Raw genomic sequence first — 27032 nt, forward strand, 5'->3', positions numbered from 1 at the left:
CCAATGTCAAAACAATTCTGGATTCCTGCAGAGAAACAGTATTTATCACCAGGAGTTGAACTTAATTTGAGCAAGACTATTTTTGGCTTCATCTAACCACCTGTCCAACACTTTGGATTTACATAGCTTTTCTCAGATTTTGTAATTAAAAATGCAGGAATAAGATACTGAGTTCCTTCTCCTTTGTACATGTTCACAACCTGGTTACTGCTTCACCTTTAAAAAGGAAGAAGGCATAATTTTCAGGAGGAAAACAGTAAGTAGAAGAAAGAGTCTTTAATTCTTCTCAAAGCTGCTCCTCAAATTTCCCTCTGATTTTTGGGAGGGGGGAAATATTATTTTTTCATGGAGAAGAAGAATCTTTCAAACTTCTTATATTGTTTTTTTTATTAAAAACACTTATCTACTCTTTTAGAAATTTATTCCAGGGTTTTTGATGAAACAGAAATGAGACAATATAGTGTTGAGACTACTAGAGTTTGTTAAAGAGCTTTTCCTTTTCTCTCAAATATTTGACCTCCAAATTTGCTTTCTGTCTTCTGGAAGCCAAGATGCATTTCAAATGTGGATTGGGAGGGGAATGGAGGAAAATGTTTGAGGGCAAAATCATAGCAAGCAAAGGTCTAGGCTGCCTTTCCTAATTGAAATCAACCCCTCCCTTTCCTGCTTTGCAAAGATGAAGCAACAACCAGATAGAAGCAAAATGTTGTGCTTCTCTCACCATGCCAGGAAGAAGAGGCAGAATCTTGGTCTCTAGCATAGCATACGTGAGGGATCAATGTCTCTATGTCTTCCTCTTTTCTTGAGTTTGATTAAATGGCAGAAATGTTTTGAACCATTTGGTGGAATGACAAGTTTGGAGTAAAGCCCATAGATCTATAAATACATTGAGTGTTTGTGGTGACGACAACCATAAACCTCAGCAACTAAACCAGAATTTGGCAAAGACTGTCTACTGAGGGATTTCAGGGGGGATATAAAATGACAGAAAATAGATTCTGAGCAGGATGGAACTTTACCACACAATCTGGGGCTGCTAATATGGAATCTGTTTTCTCTCTGCTGTTGTAGAGAGGTGTGAAGAAGGATGGAAATATCAAATTTGCACTTTGGTTTAGCACACAGAATGTGTAAATTTCTTCAAACCCCCCCTGCAATGATTGTTTTAGAGACAGAATAGGAGAGATGGAAATGCAAAGAAAAATAGGTGTAGAGTGAGAAAACACAACTGAAGAACCTGAGGATGAGAGCAAACATATTATATAAGAATGAGAAAAAGTTTCATTTTGTTAACTTAAGTTGCTTAAGGTCAAAAGCAATTATAACTGGAAGATGCAGTAAAAAAATTTCAGAATAGAAGATAGCGATGTGGATTCTTGTCAAAAAACAACTTTTAACAAGCAGCTTTTACAGGTTAGAGGCCAGTTTTATAATAGCTCTCTGCCTATCTTAGTTTTTGCTAGATACTTCTACTAAACACAGGTAAATGTTTTGAAAGTTTTCCGGAAGAAGGAAAAAGGAATGAAGCATTTATATGGACTAGGCTGAAGGTAGACTATTCAAGGAGAGCGTAATGGGAGAGGGTTAACAAAATGAAGACTTTACTTATTTATGGATTAGTAATAAAGCTTGGAAATTTCTTAAGCATGTACATATTTCATGGGAAAGCCTGAATAAGGGCAGGGGAAGGACTACCAAGAGCAATATAGCATGTTTCTCTTCTAGTAATGTTCTGCTTCTTGGAAGAGGGAGGGGCATAGGTATACCTTCATAATGTAAGAGAGAGAGAGAGAGAGAGAGACTAAATTTTTCCATCCTTAATGGTTCGACTGTATGAGTAGGAAGAATTTTATTTATGGTAAAATCTAGGCAACGCATATCTTCGTTAGCAGAGTTTACAGTTCCTTGATGCATTTTTCCACCAGTTCAGTATTGCTAAATGAGAGGTAGTTCTAATGTGGATTCTGACTGGAGTAAGCCAGGACATTGCTTTCTGAAGATACCTGTGTTTATCTTCCTTCTCATTTTTTCAGCTATTTTATTTGCATCTCACGGAATTCACTGTAAGAATTTTGCTAATTCCTGTTCAGAATGCTTCTCCCTAAGCCTTGTGGTCTTGTTGGGTTGAAATTAGAAATTAGAATTCATATAAAAATGAATTCTTCATCGCAACAAAAAATGTTGCTTTCTGTATATGTAAGTTAATGCAACTTGATTTAATTTTCTTAATCTACAATTTGATAGATTGTGGGCAAACATCTAAAATTTGTCACATGTTTGGAGAAGGGATTAGAAAACATAATGTGGAAATTGGGTATGTAGATAAGAATTTCAGGGATTTATTTTCTATTAAACTGCATAAACAGGAAGGAGGAAAAAAGAATGCCAGAAAAAACTGCTTCTCGAATACATAAACTAACTTTTTTTTTTTCCAGCAGTATAAAACCACATTAATTCTGTTGTTCAAGGAAATTGTTATACAGTAGACAGGTCTTCCTCTCCTCCTCCTCCCCTTCCATGGTTCAGCCCTTTTGCATAATAGCATTTCATTCAATCCTGATTTTTGTTTGTGTCTAAATCACTTTAATTGGTGGAATTTGAATTAAAAGCCATTGGGAAACGTAAAAATTGAGAATAGTGATGATCAGGCTATAAACGTGGTTCCTCTAGTGGAACATCAGGGTATTGCATATAAGCCATGATATAGATGATAAAAAGCTTGGAAGATAATCAAAGCTCACAAGATTCTAGAATTCTTGACTGTAGGTAATCCCTGGGTTACGAGCATTCCCGATCCAACATTACACAATAAGTGCCCCCCTAGCATTTACGATCAAGTCCCGAAACTACAAATCTTGCAGCACCATAGCAGTTGTTCGCCCTTACGAACAACCGCAGAGGCTCTGCAATATGCGTCCTGCATGTTGCTAGCTGAAATGGAGCTTCTGAGGGGCAGAGAGGCTAGAGATAAGACTACTTGCTAGATCTTCACAAGGTAAGTGACCCAGCGTGGTAGGTTGGGTGAGGTAGGGAAGCAATTGTGGGGAGCATGAGGTATTTCAGTGGGTCAGGAAGGCCATGGGTGGTCTAAGGCAGATGGCCTGTTCAATCACTAGGGCTCCCCTCATAGCCTTTACCACCCTAAAATACCTCGTGTGCACTTAACGAACCTCGCATTCAATTAGCAAATATGTGGGCAAAAGGAGCGAGTGATCCCGTTCAAGGTACGAGATTCACTCCCACAAATCCTTGGCAGGCTCCATCACATTTGTAACTCAAGGACTTCCTGTATGTTGCCAACTTTTTACATACTGATCCTGAAAAGCTTTTGGTGGTGTTGCAATGACCTAAAACCTAAAAATAAAAGCTGAAAACTGTTGTGCTCTGGTTTTATTTCTGAAATGCACTAGGCTTGGTTCCAGTTAGCAAAGAGTTGGGTGGCCTTTTTGGGATCCTCCCGCTTAGGCTACTCTGAATTCTTGGAGAAAAGGATGAAATTATTAGGTGTGTGTGTGTGTGTGTGTGTGTGTAAGTGTGTAAAAGAGACCAAGAGCAAGAAGTGTCTTCTAACACTGCTTAGATGATCAGTGGCTCACTGGATTTTGTTGAAGACTACAAGCATCTGTTTTGACTGTCTGCCTGCATCACACCAGCACACTCTACAGTACTTGAGTTGGAGGGGTGGGGGGAAGGCTGCATTAGTATTCCAGGCATCTTTCTCTTCCCTCCATCCCCTGAATCATCCTTCTCGTCCTACGCCACCCCCAACTTCCTGTTTAGATTAAGAACAGGTTGTTCATTCAGCTTTGTAGGGCCTCTCGCTCGCATACAAATGATATTGCGTCTATGAAGCAGTTACTCACAACTGCAGAGAGTTCATTCACCAAAGACACCTGCTGCAGTGCTGGAAATGGACAGGATTGACACAAGAGTGGGGAAGCAGAGCGGGAACCAGTTCTAATATGATTGCTTCTGTACTGCCTTTCTCCTCCTGTCATCTCTTATATTTCAAAAAGATATTCCGGGCCATTCTTTCAAGGATGAATCCTTAGTATTCCAGTATGCAGTTGATCTTATTAGGATGCAGATAGCCTCAGGCCCTACATTAGAAATTGTACTATAGAAATAAGGCCAAAATGCTAGCATATTTAGGGTTTGTTTTAAACCCCCCGAAACATATCTACATAGTGTCAATTCGGAGTTATTTAAATGGTCAGGGCAGATTCAGTGTTTGACATGAAGTTCTAAGGCAGTTTAAACATCACTAATTGCAATCTACAGCATAGCAGCCTCGGAGACAATGTGCGCAAGGTCCCTGGTCTATCCACCACTTTGTTTTGCTGTTAAATTAGAATAAGAAGGCATCTAATGAGAGCTTGTACCCTTTAATGTTAGGGATGGGATTTCATGAGGTTTTTATTACTATAGTGTAATGTTCACGTAGAAGCAGTTTATGTAGAAGCCGTGATATAAGAGGCAAAGGATTGCATTTATTATGCACTTGGATTCAAGTCTGACCTACAAAAAAAATGAAGTTAACATTGTAAGGAAAATACCATTACCCTTGTAACATGGGTAGATTCAATTGTTAGTAAATACAAGCTTCCACACATCCTGTTTCTAAAAAAGACAAAAATATTCACCCAACATTCAATACTATTTAATTAGTCTACAGTATAGTATTTGACTCTTTTGATTACACTTCTGCCCCATATAGCTTCTGTAGAAGCATCTGGATATCCTTTGTCATTTGCTGAAATCTAGTGTGACAGCATCTTTGCAAAGTAATGTTCTTAGGTTTGTGATATGAGCACACAGGCTGCAAATGAATTTCAAAACATAATTTATCATTTTCATGATCTTTTAATTGTCTTTCTGATCTGTTGGTTTTGGCATGTCTCCCTGCCTCTTAATTTAGCCTGATCTAGTTTAATGCCATATTTTGTCAGTATTTCTCCCAAATATTTTAGTTTTTATCTGCTTTTGTTCACTTCAATAATGGAGGATATGGCTTTTTCTGGTACTGGTTTTGATTAGTGAACATGTTATTCTGTGGCACTTCAAGTATCGTCCATATTTATATGGTTTCTGGAATACCTTCCAACAGTTGTTGCATAGTATGATGAAATATTTCTGAAACAGAATGCAACCCAAAGGGCATATGTTTAATATTGTATCAATATTACATATATTGACATACTAAATATACATAGGCATATGCTTTCTTCATCAAGGGATACGTGCCAAAACCAAGCTGCTGCATACAGCTGGAAAATACTTTTGTGCCTACCAGTTTCATTAAGAGATCTATTTGTGTTGAGATGTGATTATGCTCTCTCTCTGAATACACTTGTATAATTCTTTGGGGTCCAGGCAGTTTTCTGATTTCTATCCTTCTGTGAACTGTAATCATGGAATAGAACCATTGAATTGATTATTCTATACAATGAATAATTCCTCTTGTTTTCATTGTGTCCAAGCCTCCTTTCAGTTTTGTTCTCAATGCTACTGTACATTTTTGATGTTGTGTACTACCAATTGTCAATTTTTACTAAAAAAAATATGAGTTTTTGGAAGACAGCCAATACCATGAAAGGAATCTTCATATCTGCTTAAACATGGATTTTTTTTCCTTATATTGGTTCTGTATATATTTTTCCTTATGATGGTTCTATATATATTTTCCTTATGATGGTTCTATATCAGTGATGGATAACCTTTTTTGGCTCGCGTGCCACAAGTGGGGGGAGCATGGGGGGGGTCGTGTGCGGGCGTGCCGCACCCATAATGCAACGTGTGATCCCCCAGTGCGCAAGCGCGCACAACGCGCCCCCCCATTTTTACATGCTTTTTTCGCCTTCCCCAGGCTCCAGAGGCTTTATAGGAGCCTGGGGAGGTGGAAAAGAGCCTCCCCCACTCTCCCAGAGGCCCTCCGGAGGCTTCAGGGACCGTACGGAGGCTTCCCTGAAGCCTTCAGAGCGCTTAAAACCACCCTCCGAACAAACCGGAAGTGACTTCCGGATTGCTCGGAGGGTCGTTTTAAGTGCTCCGAAGGCGTCAGGGAAGCCTCCGGACGGTCCCTGAAGCCTCCGGAGGGCCTCCAGGGGGGCGGGGGAGGCTCTTTTCCACCTCCCCAGGCTCCTATAAAGCCTCTGGAGCCTGGGGAAGGCGAAAAATAGCTTTTAAATAGGTGAATGCGTGCTGGCCAGCTGACAGGGCAGCGCCTCGCGTGCCCTGACAAATGGATCCACGTGCCACTTGTGGCACGCGTGCCATAGGTTCGCCATCACGATTCTATATTGTTTCAGTCAAAACTGTTGATTATTCTCAGATATTTCTAGGCCCAGAATGATTTTTTTTATATTTGACATTACTACTGGTTTGATATAGAGAATGCCTTTCCCTTTCAGAGTGAGTTCTGAATCCCCAATGGTTTTGTGTGCATAGCATATGATTTCAGAAGCATGGCCTCATTTAGGCTTTGATCTGTGCAGTCATTTTGGATTATTAAAGTTTCTTGCAAACTAGTATTGGTTTTATAAACAATGGAGATCTGATTAGTCGGTATCGTTTCAATCCAGACTTCTTTCTGATGTCTTACCCTATTCATATCAATCAAGCCTATGAAGAAATCATCATAATCTTCAGATTCTTATTCCTAAACTGTTTTTGCACTTTTTACTTTTTAGCCATAAGGTTATACTTTCCACACATATGATATTTCTGTCCATAAGCTGAACACCGTAGGCTGGCTTCATACTATATCAGCTACGTTATTTGCACATACTTTTTCCTATTTCTAATTTCTTTTGTCATTTTCCCCCTTTGCTGATTTGTTTGTTAGGATTAAAGCTTCTTTCTGACTAGATTTTACTTATCTCATTTCTCCCTATCAGTCATTATCACAAGTGACGGCTAATTACCATTAGGTACAGTACTGTTATTGTTGCTATGTCCCATAACTTTCAATTCTAACAACTTCTGGTGCTTGGTATACCTGACTAGCATTATCTAGATACATGTCTCTATATAAACGTTTTTGCATTATGTTGTTTCTCATGCCCAAAACAATTTTGATCTTTGATCAGAGATGCAGTCAACGTATCAGTCACAAGACTTAATATTTGATTTTAGATTTGTTACAAATTCACCAGTTGTCTTGGCCTGCTCTGTTAGGGTGATCTAAAAACCTTGTATGTTTTCATGACACATAACAAGCCTCAGATTTCTCTATTATGATTTGAAACTTTTTCCCACCCATGAATACAAATACATTATATGTACTAAGGTTAACAGGCCCAGTCATTACTGGGAAGAACGTTATTTTCTGTTCAACTTTTCCTTCATGGCACCAACTGCTTTTAGGTTCAAAAGAAATCTTTGCTGATATCATTACCATTGGCTTACCACATTGCCAGGAAATTTCAATTTTGGTGGTGGCCTCAGGCCATCCTTTCTTTAAAAAGTCTGTCTCTAGTCAGCTAACATTAAAGAGGGTGAAGTTTTCTAATATATTTTTTTAAGTAATGCTGCAACTGGCCTTCCAACCTTGCGCTAACTTTGTAACTATGCAATGATCTTTATACTTTATTTATTTAAAGAGCTAGCAACATATGTTTTCTTTTATTTGTCAAGCCTGCATCCATTAAAGATAAAGTTAGGGTTCCCCTCATACATGTATGCTAGTTGTTCCTGACTGTAGGGGGTGGTGCTCATCTCTGTTTCAAAGCCGAAGAGCCAGTGCTGTCGGAAGATGTCTCCATGGTCATGTGGCTGGTATAACTAAACACCAAAGGCGCCTGGAACGCTGTTACCTTCCCACCAAATGTGGTCCCTATTTTTCTACTTGCATTTTCACGTGCTTTCGAACTTTTAGGTTGGAAGAACTTGGACAAGTAACAGGAGCGCACTCTATTATATGGCACTAGGGATTTGAACTGCCGATCTTTCTGATCCATAAGCTCAGTGTCTTAGCCACTGAGCCACTGCATCCCTTTCTGCATCTATTACTATTGGACAAATATTCATTTTTGATTCTGACATCACTTTCTGGTCTTGTATGAGAAAACAATGACACAAGAAGAAAAATTGCTATGTTCCTTTCAATCATTTTGGATTTAACTTTGACCTGGAAAAAAGGGGAAATTTACATATTGCAAGGAATATAGTAATATTTCTCATAATAAGGGTAGGTTCATTTGTAATACTTGTTCACATGAGTTCTATGGGAAGTTATAGTAGCTAGGGGTGGGGGTGAAGAATTCTTCTGATCATGAGAATTGATGCAAAAAGATGAGTTGGACTGTGAGATATAACAATCAGAGATATAAAACTGCACCCATGCAGACAAAAATACAGATGCACATATACTGAATGCTGGGTGGAGCAGTTCCAATATACTTTGATTAATCATGCTGCCCAAAGCTGTCACTGCAATGGTACTCAAATATTTTATAATTGCATGCATGCTCATATTTCAAAACAAATAGTTGAATAATATCTGCATGAGATTTTAAAAAAAAGAAAAATAAATATACAAAGCATTATGTGGAACTGCAACACTAGCATTGGTGCTACCCCTCTTAATATTTTTTTTCTAAAATTCCTTCATGGTGTAATTATATACTAGTGAAGACAAGGGACTGTGTGTGCAAAGGAAGAATTGCTTTTTTCTTCTCGTTATGTTTTCAGTTTTCTGTATTTTAATTTGGGACCTGCTTTAAATGAATACATGATTTAATGCTTTCCAAATACAGGTCAAAGAGCTTTATATTTTGAACTACAGCAAAGAAGAATTTGAACTGAGACACACTAAGCATATCTGTAAAGCAAAGCCCTTTTCACCTAGGTAGATTTCCAAATATTTGACTTCCCTTTTAATGTGCAAAAGTGGGAGGAGAAAAGAGGCAAGGAGGTCATCAAAATGACCATTAGATCAAAAACATTGCAAACCAGGATGTACTATTGCCACATAACAGCTAAGATGACAAGATAACTACAATTGATTTTTGCATCAAATTACTGAAATGAGATTGAGTCATATGAGTATGTTACGCATTTTGGATGTCACAGTGTCAAGATTATTTCTAGAGCAAGCTAACAGAAGATTTTTTAGTGGTGTTTTGCAAAAGTTCAGGAACAGAAGGACACTAAGCTCTTCTTTGAATCTGTTTTTTTTCCCTCTTATTTTTAAAATGGTTAATCAAATATCTATTTTATTAGCATATTATAATATTTTTTTAATTTTTTTCTCCTATCCTAGGACTAAACTTAATTTTATCATCAGCATTGGTACACCTTTTTTCCCTTAGAGAAAGATTCTGTGTTGCATGATTCTGGCTGATCATTGCAATATAATGAAAGGGTCTCCTAATTCAGCATCAATGACATTACTACAAATAAGGGAATCCCACCTTTCACTTTGAAGAGGTGAGAAGGCTTCATGTTTTGTGTGGACTTTGGACAAATGGTCCTTAGATTGCTTTGACATCTTTGTTACTTTTTGCCATTGGTGGCTTCCCTCCATGTCCAAGCATTATTGCTGTTCAGATGGAGGATGCTGCTGATTCATTTTGCCCTTGTTGTATTTTCATTTCCAGAAATAACAGGTAAATAGGCATTAAGAGCAGAGGTAGATAAAGTGGTCAGTAGAGATGTGTTCAATATTTTGAATTTGAGTCATTTTGAACTTGAAACGCTTAGTTTCAAATGAAAACAAGTTAAACCACTCCTAAAATGAATGGAACAGTGTATTTTTGCATCCAAAGCAAATGTGCCTCATTCAGAACAGTGTGATTTGAGTTCAGAATGGTTCCTTTGGGACCTTAAAAGACACTTAATAGTGCTTCTGATTCCAGCCCTGCCCTCATTGTCCAAGAAGCTCGGCAATGTTCCTTATTTGGAATTGAGTGTAAGATGTTGGTGCAGTTGACTCCATGTGAGGGAATTTATTTCCCCTTCTTGCCTGTCAACTGCCACCTTACCAAAAGTTTTGTACTCTTTTAGCAGTAGGACAAAAAGGTGTACAATGTGTACATATGATATGTGTTTGTTTACAAGGGCAAAAGTATTTATGTTTTGCACTCTGTCCTTTTTGGCTCAGTCAACTTGTGTTTGGAAGCATCAGTTATTTTGCATTACATGCCTGTGGAATCTTTGGAGGCTAATATTACAAATTGTCCTTGACTTGCAATCGTTTGTTCAGCAACTGTTTGAAGCTATAACAAGACTGAAAAAAAGTGACTTACAACTGGTTTTCACACTTACAGCATCCTCACATGATCAAAATTTGTGAACCTGTCATATCTTTATGATGGTTATAGTGTCCTGGACCTTGCCTATTTGTGATCTTCCCAACTGAATTCTTACACGCAAAGTCAATGTGGGAAGCTAGATTCACTTAACAGCCCCTTGATTCGTTTAACAGTTGCACTATTTTGTTTAGAAACCAAGGCAAAAAGTTGTAAAATTAGGTGCAACTTACTTAACATAGGCTTGTTTAACAGCAATAATTCTAATCCCGTTTGTGGTTGAAAGTTGGGGACTTGCCTATATTTGAATCATTTAAAAATATTGTGAAGCAAGAAAATTGGGAAATATATTTTGCCTTTTGTTCTCCTTGTGAGCTTCTGGTAGACTGCTGGGTGTATTAGATGCTGTATTTTGACGGCATTTGCAAGACTTTCCTTGAGTTCTTAACCTTAATCTCAACCCTCAACATACTCTCTCCACAATGCTGTCAGCTAATCAATTAATATATTGCTTTTCAAACTTTGCACTACTAAAATGATATAATACTTTGCATTAATGCATCATCAATAACAATATACTATTGATACATAATAATGATTAAATGTTAATCTGTATTATCATAAGAATCTGCAGGACAGCTACTATCTACTGTGCATAAGCAAAATGAGGATCAATGCCCAAACCCAATTTGATGTTTTCACTATGCCTGCAAAAATCAGATCAGATTTTTAAAAAAACCAAATAAATAATTAAATAATGACATAAACCCCATCTAGAAATGTTGGTCACTATTCTCCCAGGGTCTGGATCCACAATTTGAAAAATCACAATTTGAAAAATCCTTGGATTAATAACCATGATGTCCAAGTTAAAGTTGGATGCTTTATTCAATGGCTATAACTACAAGCTATTGACATAGCACTCTTTGTATTGGACAATTTTGTTTATTTACTTGAGAAAAAAATCTAAAACAACTTGGCTTCAGGTTTATTTGTTTGTCTCATGTACATTAACATTTTACTGCAGCTGCCTTATTTTACCAAAGCATATTAGTATTTAGTATGTCTCTACTTTTCAAGAATAAAAACTCTCTTTTTTTCTCTATGCCTTTTAAAACTTTGCAGAACTCTTTGTTCCCACTTCTATTTTGTTCCCACTTCTATTTTGTTCCACAGACAGGAGTTTCAAGCAGCATTAAAACCTAAGAACAATCAATCAAGAATCTGCAGAGTTCTTCTCCCCCCCCCCTCCCTGTCTTCTGTCTTTCTCACCTTTGGGTTAACTGTCCTTCTTTCTTCCTCTCCTTGCTTTCTGTGAACAGCTGTTGTTTGGCTTCATCTATATTTAGTTCCTGACTTTCTTGCTGTCTTTTGTGGCCTTTTCTCCCCTGCTACAACCTCTTGCTTATAATTACAACAGAATCCCAGAAAAGGATGGTTGGAGGATTTGCGTCGAACTTAATTTCTCAGCTACTGATGCTATGTCCATGTCTCTCTATGCAGGACTATTCTAGGCTGCGGTTCTTGTTTAGGGTTGTAATGGTGATGCGGAGTTCTATAAGCATACACATACATACATATGTATATATATGCACATACATACCAAAGACATGCACATGTGACTTAATAAAACAGACTATACTTTTTTACAACAGCAGTGAAAACAGAGGGTATGTATTTGATGAGTCACCATAGACCTTGTTCATTCACGGTGTGCCAAATTGTCTGCAAGTGACTCAGATATGGAAGAGTGGGAACAGTAGCAGTAGCAGTGTTACTTTGGAAAGTGCAAAAGAACCTGCATAAGTAGTGTTAAGTTCTACCCAAGTTGCCAATCTGTGAGAAATCTCTCTCTGCCTCTGCCTCTCTCTGTATTGAGGTTTGAAAGCTGTGTCTTCTGCTTGAAAAGACCTTTCACATGAATTCTAGAAGGGCAAATATCCATTTAATGCTCATTAATGTTGCAAGGCTGAGAGGCTATATAAGGGTAACATTTCAAGGCTAGTAAGACTACCAGTCTTCTGGCTCAAAAGTATTAGTACATCACAGTGACAATAAATTTAAAGTAAAGCACATCGTGAGATCTTACTTTGGAAAAGCATCTGATTTCTGCAGCCAACATGCTGAGATCCCACCTAGGTTGGAGACAGATTGACTCCAGATGCAGGTTATTTCATCTATCCATCATCTGGGGGTTAGATTATATTTCTTTTGTCCAGTGGATTACAGTCATTATTGGCCTATAAACTCATAGCTATATTTGAAAACTATCCCTTGATGAACCTTGCCATGATGTTTCTGTTTTATGTCCACTTGAGACTCGTCTTTTTTCTAAGGAATTCTCTACGCTGATAGAGGTACATATTTTTTTATTGCAATTTTGCAATTATGTCTGGGGGTTTAGGAATCCAATGTTTGGATTGCTAGGGATTGACCTTAGCAACCCCTAAGACTTTAAACAAGCTAAGAAAAAAGTAATATCCTTAGCAAGCCTTATACTTTGGAAGAAAAAGTCCAAACTTTATTTTTAAATAAATTTTGTTCTACAGAGTTCCTACAGACACACAAGTTTAATTAGCTAGGAATTTCCTTCACTTCTCTTCAAAGCAACCCTCTTAATGTATAAAGATACAGCTCAGTTAACCACACTTTAATTCTGCCCCCCCCCATCTTTTGCCCTCAACTGGTTCTCATTATAGCCTAATCTAAAAGTGTCAGTGTGTGTGCCTGTTCAAGATGGCAGTCATGACTGTGTGATTGAAGCGCTGTCGCTTTGTTATATGTGTCGCACATATGTAAAAAAGGACAGAGCTTTGATTGCCTGGGAATAGCTGCCATCTAAATCTCCTTCCTCCCCAAGCCCAATCTGTTGATACATCAGGCTACATATTTGCTGAGATAGTGAGGTAAGATTTTCTTCTGGTGGTGTAGGAGACAGTGCTTGCAAATAGCTTCCTTATAAAAATATAACACAAATCTCTGCAAGTAAACATAACCAGAAGAAATGAGCAATAGCTGTCTTGCTGCTTTTTGACGCATTTTTTTTATTTGTAGAGAGTTTTTCATAAATAGGAAGTTTCAAAAATAACAGCCCTTGCTACCATCTTAGTTTGCAGCATATGTGGCCTAGGCCACCAAGGATTTTATTTTACAAGATTTATCTGTGATGAATACTTCTTGTGTCATTTTTCCAGACCTTTGAATCAAGGCCCAAATATGTGTAAAACGGTAACATTGAAAACCAATAATTTGTGTGTCTGCACAGATTCTTAAACAAACCTCCAAATGTTGGTTAGATGAATATCCCTGAAGATGATCCTTATGTCTACTTCTGTACACTATCATATTTTCACCTACATCTTCATATTGATTTAGAAGGTCTCATTTTGATTTTAGACTTGGAAAACTGAAGATGTGGGAGAATTTGTAGCATTCATGTCTAGGCATCTTAAAATGTTGGTGGATAAAAAGCCATTACATTGGCAGTGTGTTGGCGAAATATCTTAAAATTAAGTAGTACTAATTGGAAATTGGATCCATTTATGAATAGATTTCTTTGGAACCTTGGAATACTCATCCATTCATTCATTCATTGTGATAGGGTTCATATGTTAAACCCTCAATAGATGCCAGATGCTTGACACTGGCATGATATTTACCACTGGCTTGGATTGTAAATCTCTGCAGTGGGCATGGAAGTTTCAGAGACTGCTCCATGTCTTGCAAATGATTTTTATTTATTTTATAATAAATAAACTTTTACTTTGCAACATAGTTGTCAGTGTTCTTCAAGAGTACTGAAAATAAGTACATTTGAATATTTAGTTTGTCTGCCCATCTTGGTGAAGGGAGGTCAGGAAAAATACAAACTCATTTTAAATATGTTCTTCATTAATATCATGCCTCTATAATGATGACATTGAACTCTTGGGCCCCAGTTAAGGATTTAAAACCTGACTGTTATAAACTGAGGAGCAAAGCCTAGAGCAAGTAGGTTGCTGTGATAGCTAAAAAAAATTATACATTTGTGGGGGTATTAGTTATATGAATATAATTATATGAAGATATGAAACTCAATCTACTTGTGGCTTTTATTTCCTAGCCTCTTTGCCTTCTTTGTGTTGAATTTCTGAATCCACAATTCTGATGTCTGTTCAGCCATGCACTTGGAGCTTCTCAGTATAATACTGTAAGCAATCTCACAAGGGCTATTAAAAGGATGAAATACGTATAGGCAAAAGTTAACAGGATCTTCTCTTTGGCAAGAAATATTTTCTTTTATTACTTAGCAATAGCAGCAAAAATGTTTATTCCTCCCACTTTCTAAATTATAATTTAACCACAGATTCTTAGGTAGTCAAGCAACACAATCTATACAAAATAAGGGGGTTATCAGCAGGATTAAAGGGATTTTAATGTTTGCAGAAGTACAACATTTTTGAGAAGAAGAAAAATAAGATTTTTTTTAATCCTATAATCTAGTAGGGTAGAACTTGGTCACTGAACAGGAAACAATTACTCTGTAGAGGAAAAAGGTGTAAGGACTGAATCAATCCTGGGGAAAAAAAGAATGGGTAGCTGGCTGAATATCTGAAATATAATATTTTGTTGCGACTCCCATTTGTTATTGTCAGCCACAAGCAAACCCCAAACCCTTTCCCAAGCATCCAGACTGTTAATCAACCTTCCATGATATTGGAGCAACCAAGAATTTAATGGCAAGATAGACTTCATAGATGATCAATCATGTTTAGCTACTGATATGCATAAAATTATAATAGTATATCCATTAAATTTGTTTTTAATGGACAGTTTTATCATGCAGACAGAAGAACTCTACTTGCTGCAAAGCTCTTCTTTAAGGACAGGCAAACATGCGCATGTAGGCCATGGTCTCAGCTCTCTTTGTTGCAATCATGAACTCTCTTTCTAATCTCCAGCTATGGACTTGAAGCCGGTTCTTCCCATGGTGATGCAGAGTTCTTGCAACAGCAACAGCAGCCCAGTGGATTTGCGGATGGATTCCCGGTCCAATGTGCCCACTATGGACCCAACTGCCCGGGAGCAGCAGCTGCAGCAGGAACTACTGGCTCTGAAACAGCAACAGCAATTGCAGAAGCAGCTGCTCTTTGCCGAGTTTCAGAAGCAACATGAGCACCTAACACGGCAGCATGAAGTCCAGTTGCAGAAACACCTCAAGGTAATTTGGAGCTGTCTCCTTCTGAATCTTACTTTTCTTGTCACACCCAGTATAGCCAGTATAGCCTATTTGAACTGGCAGCAGTTGTCAAGAACCCTAGCCCAGCGGAAATCCTTTCAACAGGTAATGGTATGCATACAATATCTTATTTTGTCACAGAGTGACATGGGCTAATGATACTAGTACCAGTTGCAACAGCATAGTTCCTTAGAATAAAAATCAGTAGTTGAAGCATAGTTTCAGATTTGATGAGGCTGCATACAAGCAAGATTGATTATTGATAAAGCACAGACCTAAGAGGTTTGGGGTTCTGGCTAACATCTCTGACATTATAGAATGTAGCTTCTCCAGTCTTGCAACCTGAGGCTCTCATGATAGCTGTGACCTGAATTACCATTTATCTCCTCTTTCTTCCTTGACCTTGCAACCATTGGCTACCACATCTAGAAAATAGTCAATAGATGACAGTTTTGAAAAAAAACCAGAAAACTGATTATACAGAGTATAAGGCGCACTCTCCCCCAAAAAAGTGAATGAAATTTTTTGTGCATCTTATACATCGAATGTTTAATCAGCTGGGGGTTTGCCATACCTGGGTGGAGTGGGTACAGAGTTTGTGCAGCAGCGACAGGCAGTAGCAATCCCAGCTGCCTGGAGCAGCTGATTGGCAGTATTCTGCGAGGCTGATCTAACCGCCAATCGGCCGAGAAGGCTCCAGCGTTCCCCAGCTGAAGCAGCAATGCAGAGGTGGGATTCACCCAGTTCAGCCGAACTGCTTGTTAAAGTTATGTGCAGTTTGGAGAATCGGCTGATCCCACCACTGGCTGGCCTGGGCGCGCTCTACGTCTGGTTGCCCTGTTTGTCAAGCAGTTAGCTGAGGATGCCCTGCCGCAAGTGCACCCTTCCCAGCCTGCGTGGTGGACTGTGAGCCCAGAGACATGAAGAAAGAGAGGTATGGCTTGGCTTCCAGCGCCAGAGAAGGCAGGCAAGGGAAGTGGCTAGGTTGCCACTGTCTTACATTGTGGCACACATTGCGAGACAGGGCTCCTCTTGCCGTCCCTTTTCCATGCATTGCTGGGCATGGCATGACTTCTTGCCCTTCATTTATCGCAGCCATCAATGTAATTTGGGGGTGACAGACTGTGTTTTATTAGCACGGGAGGCATGTCTTTGTAAAGATAACATCACTAGATTTGTTTTTCGGGAGGAAAAGAATCACCAATGTCCTAAAATTCTCAGCTTGCTATTGTTGGTTTAGGGTGTGGGAGGAAGAGTACTCAACTCCCGTGCTGACTGGCTTCTTCCTGGCAGCTCTTTCTCTGCTTTGGCATCAGCCATCAAAGACGAGGCTTTTGTGGGCAGAAGAGCTGTGCTGCAATGGAGAAATGGGCAACGGAGCAACTCTTTCCCTGCTCCTCGTATTTCCCTCGTAATGAGCTAGTGTGGCATGTACTGTATACGATATACCGGTATATTGTGTATCAATTTATGAACATAGTTTCAGCTACGGTGCTCTCATAACAATAAAGGACACATTATTCACAGTTCTTTCTTGCAGAAAAATACTACTACTCACGCTACATACCGGTACAAGAATGTCAAAGACAAGCATATAAAATTTCTTTTAAATTGGTAGTAGTAAAATATGCAGAGGAACATGAAAACAGAGAAGCAGAGATATATTTTGGACCACCAACTGAAAAAAAATGATACAGGTGGATCAGCTGCAAAAAGTAAAAGATAAAAGTAAGCACAATTTTCATGGGCTTGCTGCAAAGTGGCCATAGTTAGAGATGGACATGAAAGAATGGAGCATACGTCACCAGAATAATGGCTTTGTAGTTTCTACAAAATGGTAATATATCCGTGATGGTGAACCTATGGCCATTTGTTAGGGCACACGAGGCGTTGTCCTGACAGCTCCAACACGTGCAGACTTCAGACTTCTTTTTCGGTCGTTTTTCACCCTCCGGAGGCTTCCCTGAAGCCTCTGGAGGGTGAAAAACCATCCAATGCGCAAACCAGACGTTCAGGTACGGACTTTTGGTTTGCATGTTGGGCCGTTTTTCATGCTCCAGAGCTTTCAGGGAAGCCTTCTGAAGGCTGCAGAGGGTGAAAAACAGCCATACGGACAATCTGGAAGTTCAGGAACAGTGACTTCCAGTTTGTCCTTAGGGCCGTTTTTCACTTTCCAGAGACTTCAGGAGACTTCCCTGAAGCCTCCAGAGGGCAAAAAACAGCCCTATGGACAAACCATAAGTCACTTCCGGGTTGCCTATACGGCCGTTTTTCGTCCTCCAGAGCCTTCAGGGAAGCCTCCTGAAGCCTCGGGGGGGGGGGGGAGGACTGTTTTTGCCCTCCCCAGGCTCCTAGAAAATCTCTGGAGCCTAGGGAGGGCAAAAAATGGGTCCATTGCGGGCCAAAAGCAGGGGGGGGGGGTTGCGCGCATAGCATTATGGGTGTTGGCCTGCTCACACATGACCCCCCTGCCTTCCCCCTGCTTTTGGCCCGTGATCTGAAAAAGGTTAGCCATCACTAATATATGAAGTCAAACAAATTGCTCTAGAGAAGGGCATTCAGGATTTTACTAGATCACCATCTTGGTGGCTTATGAGGTGATATAGCCTTGTTATGCACATCAAAACTAGAATTGCACAAAAAAATGCTAAAAGGATATGAATCTAAGATTCTGTCTTTTCATACAATTGTAATAGATGCTAGGAAGAAAAATAATTTTGAAATTGGCCAGATTGTGAATATGGATGAAGTCCTGCTAACCTTGATGTGCCATCTAATAGGACTGATCTGAAAGGTGCCAAAAGCATAACTGTGAAAACCTCAGGACATGAGAAAACACATTACCAAATTCCACAGATGTTAATTTTCAAAATGAAAACCTTTCCAAAAGAAGTGATTCCAAAAGGAATTGTTGTGCATGTTCAAGAGAAAGGATGGATGGATGAAAATGGGGATGAGAGTATGGGTTGAAAAAATGTGGTCCAAACATCCTGGAGGGCTTCTGAAAAAAACTGCTTTATTAGTGCTCGACTAGTTTAGAGCACATATTAGCAAAACCACAAAGAAGAGATTTAAAGAAGTGAAGACTCGTCTAGCCGTAATTCCTGGGGGTCTTACCGGCCAATTGTAACCTATTGATGTTTTCATCAACATACCATTTAAAGTCTATATGCGAGAAGAGTAGAAGGATGGCTGCTGGTAATCATGATCTGACACCTACTGGATGAATGAAGAGGCCCACTATCACTCAAGTTTGTGAAGGGGGTAAAACATGGCATTCATTCAAGGACAAAATCGTTGCATGGTCATTCAAAAAATGTGGCATTAACAATGTCTTAGATGGAACTGAAGATGATATCATATATGAAGATAGCGAAGAAGGTGATATCAGTGATTGTGAGCAACTGAGCTTCCTAAATTCTGACACTAGATAATTTAGTTTAATTTAGTTTACTTTACTTTATTGTCACTGCAAATGGTACAATGAAATTAAATGCCATCTTCCGTGTACATTACAATTATAAAATTAAAAACCCAAACATACATCCTTTACTTTCTATATAATTGAAATTGAAAACCTGATATTGCACTATAGCATAGAATTCAATATGGTTACTGCCTGGGATAGAAGCTTTTCAGCCTATTTGTCCTTGTTTTTATTATCCTGTACTGTCTGCCAGATGGTAATAGTTCAAAAAAAGGGTGCCCAGGATGAGATGGATCTTTAAGAATGTTTTGAACTTTCTTAAGGCAGCGGGAGCTATAAAGCTCTTCCAAAGAGGGGAGAAGGCAACCAGTGATCCTCTGGGCAATGACGTTGACCCTCTGTAGTGCTGTCCTATTTGCCATTGTGCAATTGGGATTCCAGAAAATTAGAAGAGTTCTTGAACCTTAAAGTCTTTCCTCATTTATTAATGATAGTGATGATGGTTCTTAATACCGCTGTTGACGTTACATGGCTGAAATATTATTCTGCTATATTTTATTAAATATATTACAACACCATTTGGTTCCGAATATTTTTTTCTTGTTTTCATCCTCTAAACCTAGGTGCGTCATAATCAGGTGCATCTTATAATCAGAAAAATACGGTAATTCTTCACTGCTGTATAATAGTTGTCTAGAATTTGGCAGCCCAACTAAGGTAATCCTATCCATCCTCCTATTAAATTAATGGCTCTTCCTAGACACTGGCAAAGTATTGAATTCCACAGGTTGCCACCTGATATAGACAAGGCAGGAAAATATTCCGTTTATCATTAGTCCATGATAGTCTGTATGTTTCTGAGCCTAATTAACAATCTGAACCTATGTGCCCCATGCCAGTGCTTCTTTTTCTGTTTTCTTCTTTGCTTTTTTCCATTGGTAAATCCTTGCTATACGTTCCATCTGCTACCCAGACTGTTCCAAGGATCAGGGTTTTTTTTTGTTAGGGCATCCATATTTTACAGCTCGAATCAGGGAAGAACTATGTTGGGAATGGGATGAGGTATGTATCATTCATCTTTTTCTAATTTTGGACTGGCAAGTATGGTGGGTTATTTCTGCCTTGTTTTATTGTTTTCCTCATCATCAAAATGCAGAGCTGTTTATGAAGGAGAGACCCCTGAGTTCAAACAAGCAAACTAGAATTTAAAATTCAATGCAGATGAAAACGCTGGTAGAAATAAATCACTTTCACTTCAGTTACATTTGATTAGCTGCTCTTGGTTGGAGTAGGAATTCCTTTCCTTTAGGCACTGTTGAATTTATAAGAGGCAAGACTCAAAAATTGCATGGATTCTGTAACTTTCTATTTGGAAGTCCTTAGACCAGTGATGGCGAACCTTTTTTAGCTCGCGTGCCACAAGTGGGGGGAGCGCAAGGGGGTCGAGTGCGGGCGTGCCGCACCGATAATGCAACGCGCGACCCCCCCCGTGTGCATGCACGCAAAACACACAAACCCCCCATTTTTACATGTTTTTTTGCCCTCCCCAGGCTCCAGGGGCTTTATAGGAGCCTGGGGAGGGCGAAAAGAGCCTCCCCCGACCCCCCGGAGGCCCTCCGGAGGCTTCAGGGACTGTCCAGAGGCTTCCCTGAAGCCTTCAGAGTGCTTAAAACCACCCTCCGAGCAAACCGGAAGTGACTTCCGGGTTGCCCGGAGGGTCGTTTTAAGCGCTCCGAAGGCATCAGGGAAGCCTCGGACGGTTCCTGAAGCCTTCGGAATGCTTAAAACCACCCTCCGAGCAACCCGGAAGTCACTTCCCTGAAGCCTCCGGGGGGGAGCAGGGGAGGCTCTTTTCGCCCTCCCCAGGCTCCTATAAAGCCTCTGGAGCCTGGGGAAGGCGAAAAATAGCTTTTAAAAAGGTGAACTCAGCTGGCCAGCGTGCACATGTGCGCTGGCCAGCTGACAGGGCAGCGCCTCGCGTGCCCTGACAAATGGCTCCGCGTGCCACTTGTGGCACGCGTGCCATAGGTTTGCCATCACGGCCTTAGACCGAATCCAAATGGGGAGAAAAAGAGACTGGGCATTTGAACAGTGGTTTTTTTTTTTTCCTAGACATGATCGAAGACCATTATGTGCTATTGTTTTCCAATTTGCAGAATCCAGAGATAATAATTTGTAGTGGTTTGAATTCTGGCTATATTCTTTCATCTCCAAGTATGACATGATGTTTCTATTTTAATCAGTCATGAGTGCATCTCCAGATTTTGCTTCAATAGCAATAATTAAAACTACTTGGTGATGTTATTTGATGGTGTTCATGTATTGTATTTTAGTAATCCATATTTTCAAGGACAGGAAGATTCTGTCAGTATGAATCACTCATACCCACTTCATACTTTTAAAAGCACTTTGAGAAACAAACTGCCATGTCCCTTATTTTAAGAGTTTACGGCCTAACCCAGCTATTACACACACTGACCTCATTCAGATGTAATTGTGAGCTTCAGATTAATACAATGAGCCCAGATAAGACTGAAAATCTTGTATGTCTTTTCTTCCATTGTGATTATGAAGAAATTATTCCTAATTTCCAATAAACTTGTGTTTATATTCAAACTGGTATAAAACATTTTCACTATACTTTATGATTCTGGCTTGTTCAGATAAACTGGTGGGTTCATATATTAGACTGAGAAACAATGAGTTACTCATGCTGAACCATAGCCTAATAAACTACATTATCAGTTGATGTGTATATGAATTGAATAAATGAGTTACAACTAAATACAGGCTTGTCAGAAGATGAGAGAATAGATTCATTCAGTAGTATTATATGTGAACATAATGTTGCATCTAATGATCAGGATTTTTTTTTATATGAACATTTTTATTGTGTTTTACAAACCATAGTACATATAAACGCTATCAGCCAGTGTTTAAATCAGTATTTTGTAACTTTTTATCTTAGCTATTATCTCAGACTTCCATTTTTCCACTTTTCATTTACTTATGGATGCCTTTGGATTATTTTTCAACTTCATATTTGTTTATATATTTATAATATTATATGGCTGCCCATCTTAAGCAATTCTGAGCTACTCACAAGAAGCCAGAAGTCCTGGAATTTGGCGATAGTCTCCCATCTAAGTCCTATCCAGATCAGATGTTACTTATAAACAGGCCAAATATGGCCAGGTGCTTTTATTTCCTAATATCATTCTACATTATATCTTCCCTCCAAAAATCCTTTCTTCCTGATTTTGCTATTTTCTTCTGAAGGTATCGATACAAACAATAGAACTTAGAATGGCAAGTAATCTCCAGGGAAGCTGTTTATGTTCATTCCTAATTCCATTACCCTTTGTGCAGCTACTTGTAAAATAAATTATTAAAGTCTGAGAAATAATGTTATTTTATTAACCAATTGAAGTTTCTGGCTTTTAAAGCAATATTTTAGAATGCTTTTGGTGTGTGTATTTATTAAACCTAAATTTATTTTTGTGTGGTTATCATAATACAATTAAATAGTGACAATAGATATCCAGACTAGGAAAGAATAGTTTAGAGCAGTGTTTCTCAACTTTGGCGACTTTAAGTCCTGTGGACTTCAACTCCCAGAATTCCCCACGTGGCATCTGGATTATGGGAGTTGAAGTCCACAGGACTTAAAGTCGTCAAGGTTGAGAAACACTGGCTTAGAGAATGGAGAGAGGAAGGGCCTGGACTCATGTAAATACCTTACATGAGCATAAATATACAAATGAAAAAATTTACATTGTGGATAGCATAGGGATACAGAGCCCAAGATTGATTTTTGTCTAGTAAGAGAGCTGATCACAGAAATAATAGGAAAGAAGCATAATTCTTGGGGGGGGGGGGGGGGGGAAGAGAGATAGTAACAACTGACCGATCATAAAATAATAGATAATAACAATACAAGAGAGAAACCATAAGCCAATAAGATCAAGAGAAATCTAAATTACTACAAAATGCAAATATGCTCTGCAAAAGCAATGTTAAAGCAAACATGGACCTCTTGAAGGACATTGCAGAGCACTAGCATTACTATTACTATATTTGCATAATCCTTTTTTCTCTCTTTCAAATGCTAGAAAAGCAGGGGGCAAGATCTCAGATGATTAACTGAGTAATAGAAACGTTATAACCTTCCTATCACTCAGAAGTTTTATAAATTACTGCTAGGGAGAAATTGTTAATGGGCGATGACAATATTAATTCACATTTTCCAGCTTTGATGCTATAATCTGTGTTTGAAAAATAGCACACAGTAACCTGCAAATGCATGCCTGGATTTTGTATGTGACATCCCTGCACAATGTAAGCTCAAGTACGTACATAATTGCCTTTGGTGGTGTTGACCCTCTGCCTATTCCTTTTTGCAGCAGCAGCAGGAGATGTTGGCAGCAAAGCGTCAACAAGAACTAGAGCAACAGCGTAAACGAGAACAACAGCGACAAGAAGAGCTGGAGAAGCAGCGTCTGGAGCAGCAGTTACTCATCTTACGCAACAAGGAGAAAAGCAAAGAAAGTAATAAGTTTTAATTGCATTGCAGTACATTTTTTGGAATGATATCCTGTTTATATTTCAAGGACTGAAGAAGAAACTAGAGAGGAGATAGAGGATTATATTCTCCTATTCCCAAAATACCATATAGAAAAGCATATTTGAAAACAATCTGCATGGACTTAAACCCACTCAAATAATTAAATTCTCCTCACAAATATATTGGCAATGTAAAGATGTAGATAAATAAATGAACTTGGCTTTCAAGCCAAGGTTACATTTCTTTGTCATGGCACTTCCTTTCAGATTGTAGAGTTTAAATATACCGTGTTTCCCCGAAAATAAGATAGGGTCTTATTTTCTTTTGACCCACAAAATATGGCTTGGGCCTTATTATCAGGGGAGGGCTTACTGTTTTGGGGTTGCCGGGCGGCTGCTCCCTTGCGAGCGGGCTCCCGAAGAGCCAGGCACAGCCTCAGGGGTGAAGCAGCCATGAGATGACCACACTCAACGAGCAGCCGCCCGGCAAACTCCCTCTCCAGCCAGGCAGAGCGTCATTCACTGACCTAGGGAGGTATCCCTAAGGCGCCAAGCCACATGGCGCTCTGCCCGCCCCAACTCCTGTGGCTTGGCACATTTGGGATACCCCCTAAGTCAGTGCATGGAGCTCTGTCCAACTGGAGAGGGTGGTTGTGTGAGTTCCTGTTCCGCCCCCAGCTCGCATGCCTCCCAGCTTCACCATGCCTTGGCCCAGTTCTCCCTGCAGGGCCAGGGTATCGCCACCGCGCTCCGAGCATAACTTTTTCTCCGGCTTCCAAACTCCGGAACTCGGCTTCCGATTCTTCCAGCAGCAGCCGCTCTATGGGCCCTATGAAGAAATTATGCTCGGAGTACGGTGGCAGTGGCGACGGTGCCCTGGCCCTGCAGGGAGAGCTGGGCCAGGGCATGGTGAGGCTGCAAACGGGGGGTGGAACAGGCACTCGCGCAACCACCCTTTCCATATATATTTAAATGGAGATTCTTTGCAAATTAATTTTCAGATTTTTCACAAATCTGCAATCTTTGGGAGTTATTTTTTAACAAAGATGAGCAATCATTTTTCCTTTAAATATTAAATGAGTCAATGTATGGTGAGTTGAGCACCCATGGTTGTACCTGTACTCAATCTTGCATATACACAGGCACATAAATGCATTTATGTACAGTCATAAAACATATGCAAATTCTTTCTCACTCTGGATGGACAGTTTTACCACTTTTCTCCAGCATGACTAAGCTCTTGACAGCTTACAATTATCTGTGTCAACAGCAACATGGGGATGGGCTGAATTGAGAGATCTCAATGGCAAACCTCAAGGGACGTACCCCTGATTTGGGATTGTATAACATGCTTAAAGACAATAAAATTTCAGGCATTTTTGGATGTTATACCGTGTCTGGCTTGGCTCTTCAATATTATGTTGTAACCTCCACCTCATAATAACTGAATAAAGAATGATTTAAAAAATACAGTAAATGTAACTCTGTGATGGAATTCTTCAGGAAAATGTGAAGATGATGTGATAAAAATTCTTGCCAGTGTGCTTAGGAAAAGTGGATTTCCCCCCCTTTTGTAAGTTTGATTGATGCTGGGTTTTAAAAATAGGTTTTAGCCTGGAATACAAGATAAGAAGAGTAGTGTCCCTGAACACATTTCACTGGCATACTTGTGAGAATTGAAGGTCACATATTTGCATAGCCCCAGGTTAGGAAAGGGAGATAACATCTCAACTTGCCTTTAATGTTTTCTACCAGTGTTTTTCTATAATTTTTAAAGGTGCTATTGCAAGCACTGAAGTGAAGCTGAAACTTCAAGAGTTCCTTCTCAGCAAGTCAAAAGAGCCAACTACAGTGGGTGGCTTGAATCATTCCCTCTCCCAGCATCCCAAATGCTGGTAAGTCTTTCCTTTGTCTCTAGGACAGGGTTTCTCAATCTTGGCAACTTTAAAATGTATGGACTTCAACTCCCATAATTTCCTAGTCAGCATGCTGCCTACTGGAATTCTGGGAGTTGAAATCCATATACCTTAAAGTTGCCAAGATTGAGGAAACCCTGCTCTAGAATTTTCAACTAAGTCTAATTTAGGACAGGCTGTGCATAGAGTTGAGTTTCAGTTCTAGAACAAATACTTCAATCACAAACATGGAAGAGCTATACAGCCAGTATGCAACTGATATTTGCTCAGTATATCTGGCAATAGGAAAGAATAGGAATATGTCTTTCATTTTCAAGGACTCAGTTTTCTCTAAATTTAACTGTGTTTCTTGGGTTCTTCTTCAGCAAATAATTATATTTGCATAATTATATTATGGTGAGAGGTAGTTCATTCATTCATCTTGCTCAAAATAGCGTTTTCACAGTTCCCTCACCAGTATGCCAGCTTGTGTGTTTCTTCTGTGTATATATGTATATGTCTGTGCATGCAAAAGCAAATTCTATTTTTGGATAATGAATTGTGGAGGAATTGGAAGCGTGAGACACTTTTTACTTCCTTTTCTGTTCACAACAATAGTACATCTTTATCTAATTTGTATAGCATCTGGTCAAATCCATTTCTCAGCAAAACTAGCAATTTTACTGGAAATATCACTAAGCCCTTTCCAGTCTTACCCAGTTATGCCTGTATTTATTTTCATGCTTCTACTATCAAGTAGCTTTCAGAATTTTTTCTTTGAATTGCTATTTTACAGAAAAGGCCATAGATTTCAGACTGAATTTGATGTAGTGGTTTAAGTTCTAATGGCAAATGGATACTCTATGTTGCTTGATGAAATGGTATTAATGTTGATCAAATAACCAGTTACATTTTGGGCTGAAGATCTGTATTATTATACAAAATCAATGATCATTCTCCAGCCAAAAGGGGAAATGGAAATGGAAAACATAAAGTTTACTGAGATCTTCCTTCCAATCTTCCTTTTTACTTCAAATTTAAGAATCATGATACCATTTTCATCTCATAATGGTAGGGTTAATGAGCATTCTGATATTACAGAACTCTTTCATCAAAGTTGAATCGAAAGGTACTGTATTTTTCGGAGTATAAGACTCCCCTTTTTTCCTCAAAAAAGAGGCTGAAAATCTGTGTGCGTCTTATACACCGAATGCAACATTTTTTTGCCTCCCGCAGCCCTGCCCCCTTCACCAAAATGGCCGTGCATACCCTTATGGAGGCTTTCAGAGAGCTCCTGGGGGTGGGGAGAACAGAAACGAACAGAAAATGGGCCTTTTTTGCACCCCCAGCAGCACTCTATAAGCCTCCATAAGGCTATGCATGCAATTTTTTGACAAAAAACGGGCCCATTTTCTCGAAAAACAGGGTGTTTTTTTGCTCGTTTTTGAGGGCCCCCCAGAGCACTCTGCAAGCCCCCCCCCAAGGCTATTCAAGCCTTTTTTTAAAAAAAATGGGGCTCATTTTTGTGAAAAACGGGCCGTTTTGGGGAGGTTTGCAGAGTGCAAAAACTTTTCCTTTTTCCTTTTGGAAAGCTCTTTAACTGATTGATGAGAATTACATTGATCAAGTGCTGTGCCAGCAGAAACACCTACCTATCTACTGTATTTCTCTCTCTATTT

The 27032-nt window shown here is 39.3% G+C and overlaps 1 protein-coding gene across 1 annotated transcript in view; it reads left to right on the forward strand.

The window, feature by feature from the left end:
- HDAC5 (histone deacetylase 5) overlaps positions 1 to 27032 on the forward strand; it is a 118048-nt gene that overhangs the window by 20109 nt on the left and 70907 nt on the right. Inside the window, exons 2-4 of the mRNA XM_081970986.1 lie at positions 15191 to 15450; positions 23299 to 23443; positions 25236 to 25353. Coding sequence (XP_081827112.1) covers positions 15191 to 15450; positions 23299 to 23443; positions 25236 to 25353 — 523 coding nt within the window. The remainder of the gene's footprint in view (positions 1 to 15190; positions 15451 to 23298; positions 23444 to 25235; positions 25354 to 27032) is intronic.

Source organism: Natrix helvetica (genome assembly GCF_964273705.1).
Source record: "Natrix helvetica genome assembly, chromosome: Z".
In the NCBI taxonomy this organism is placed as follows: Eukaryota; Metazoa; Chordata; class Lepidosauria; order Squamata; family Natricidae; genus Natrix; species Natrix helvetica.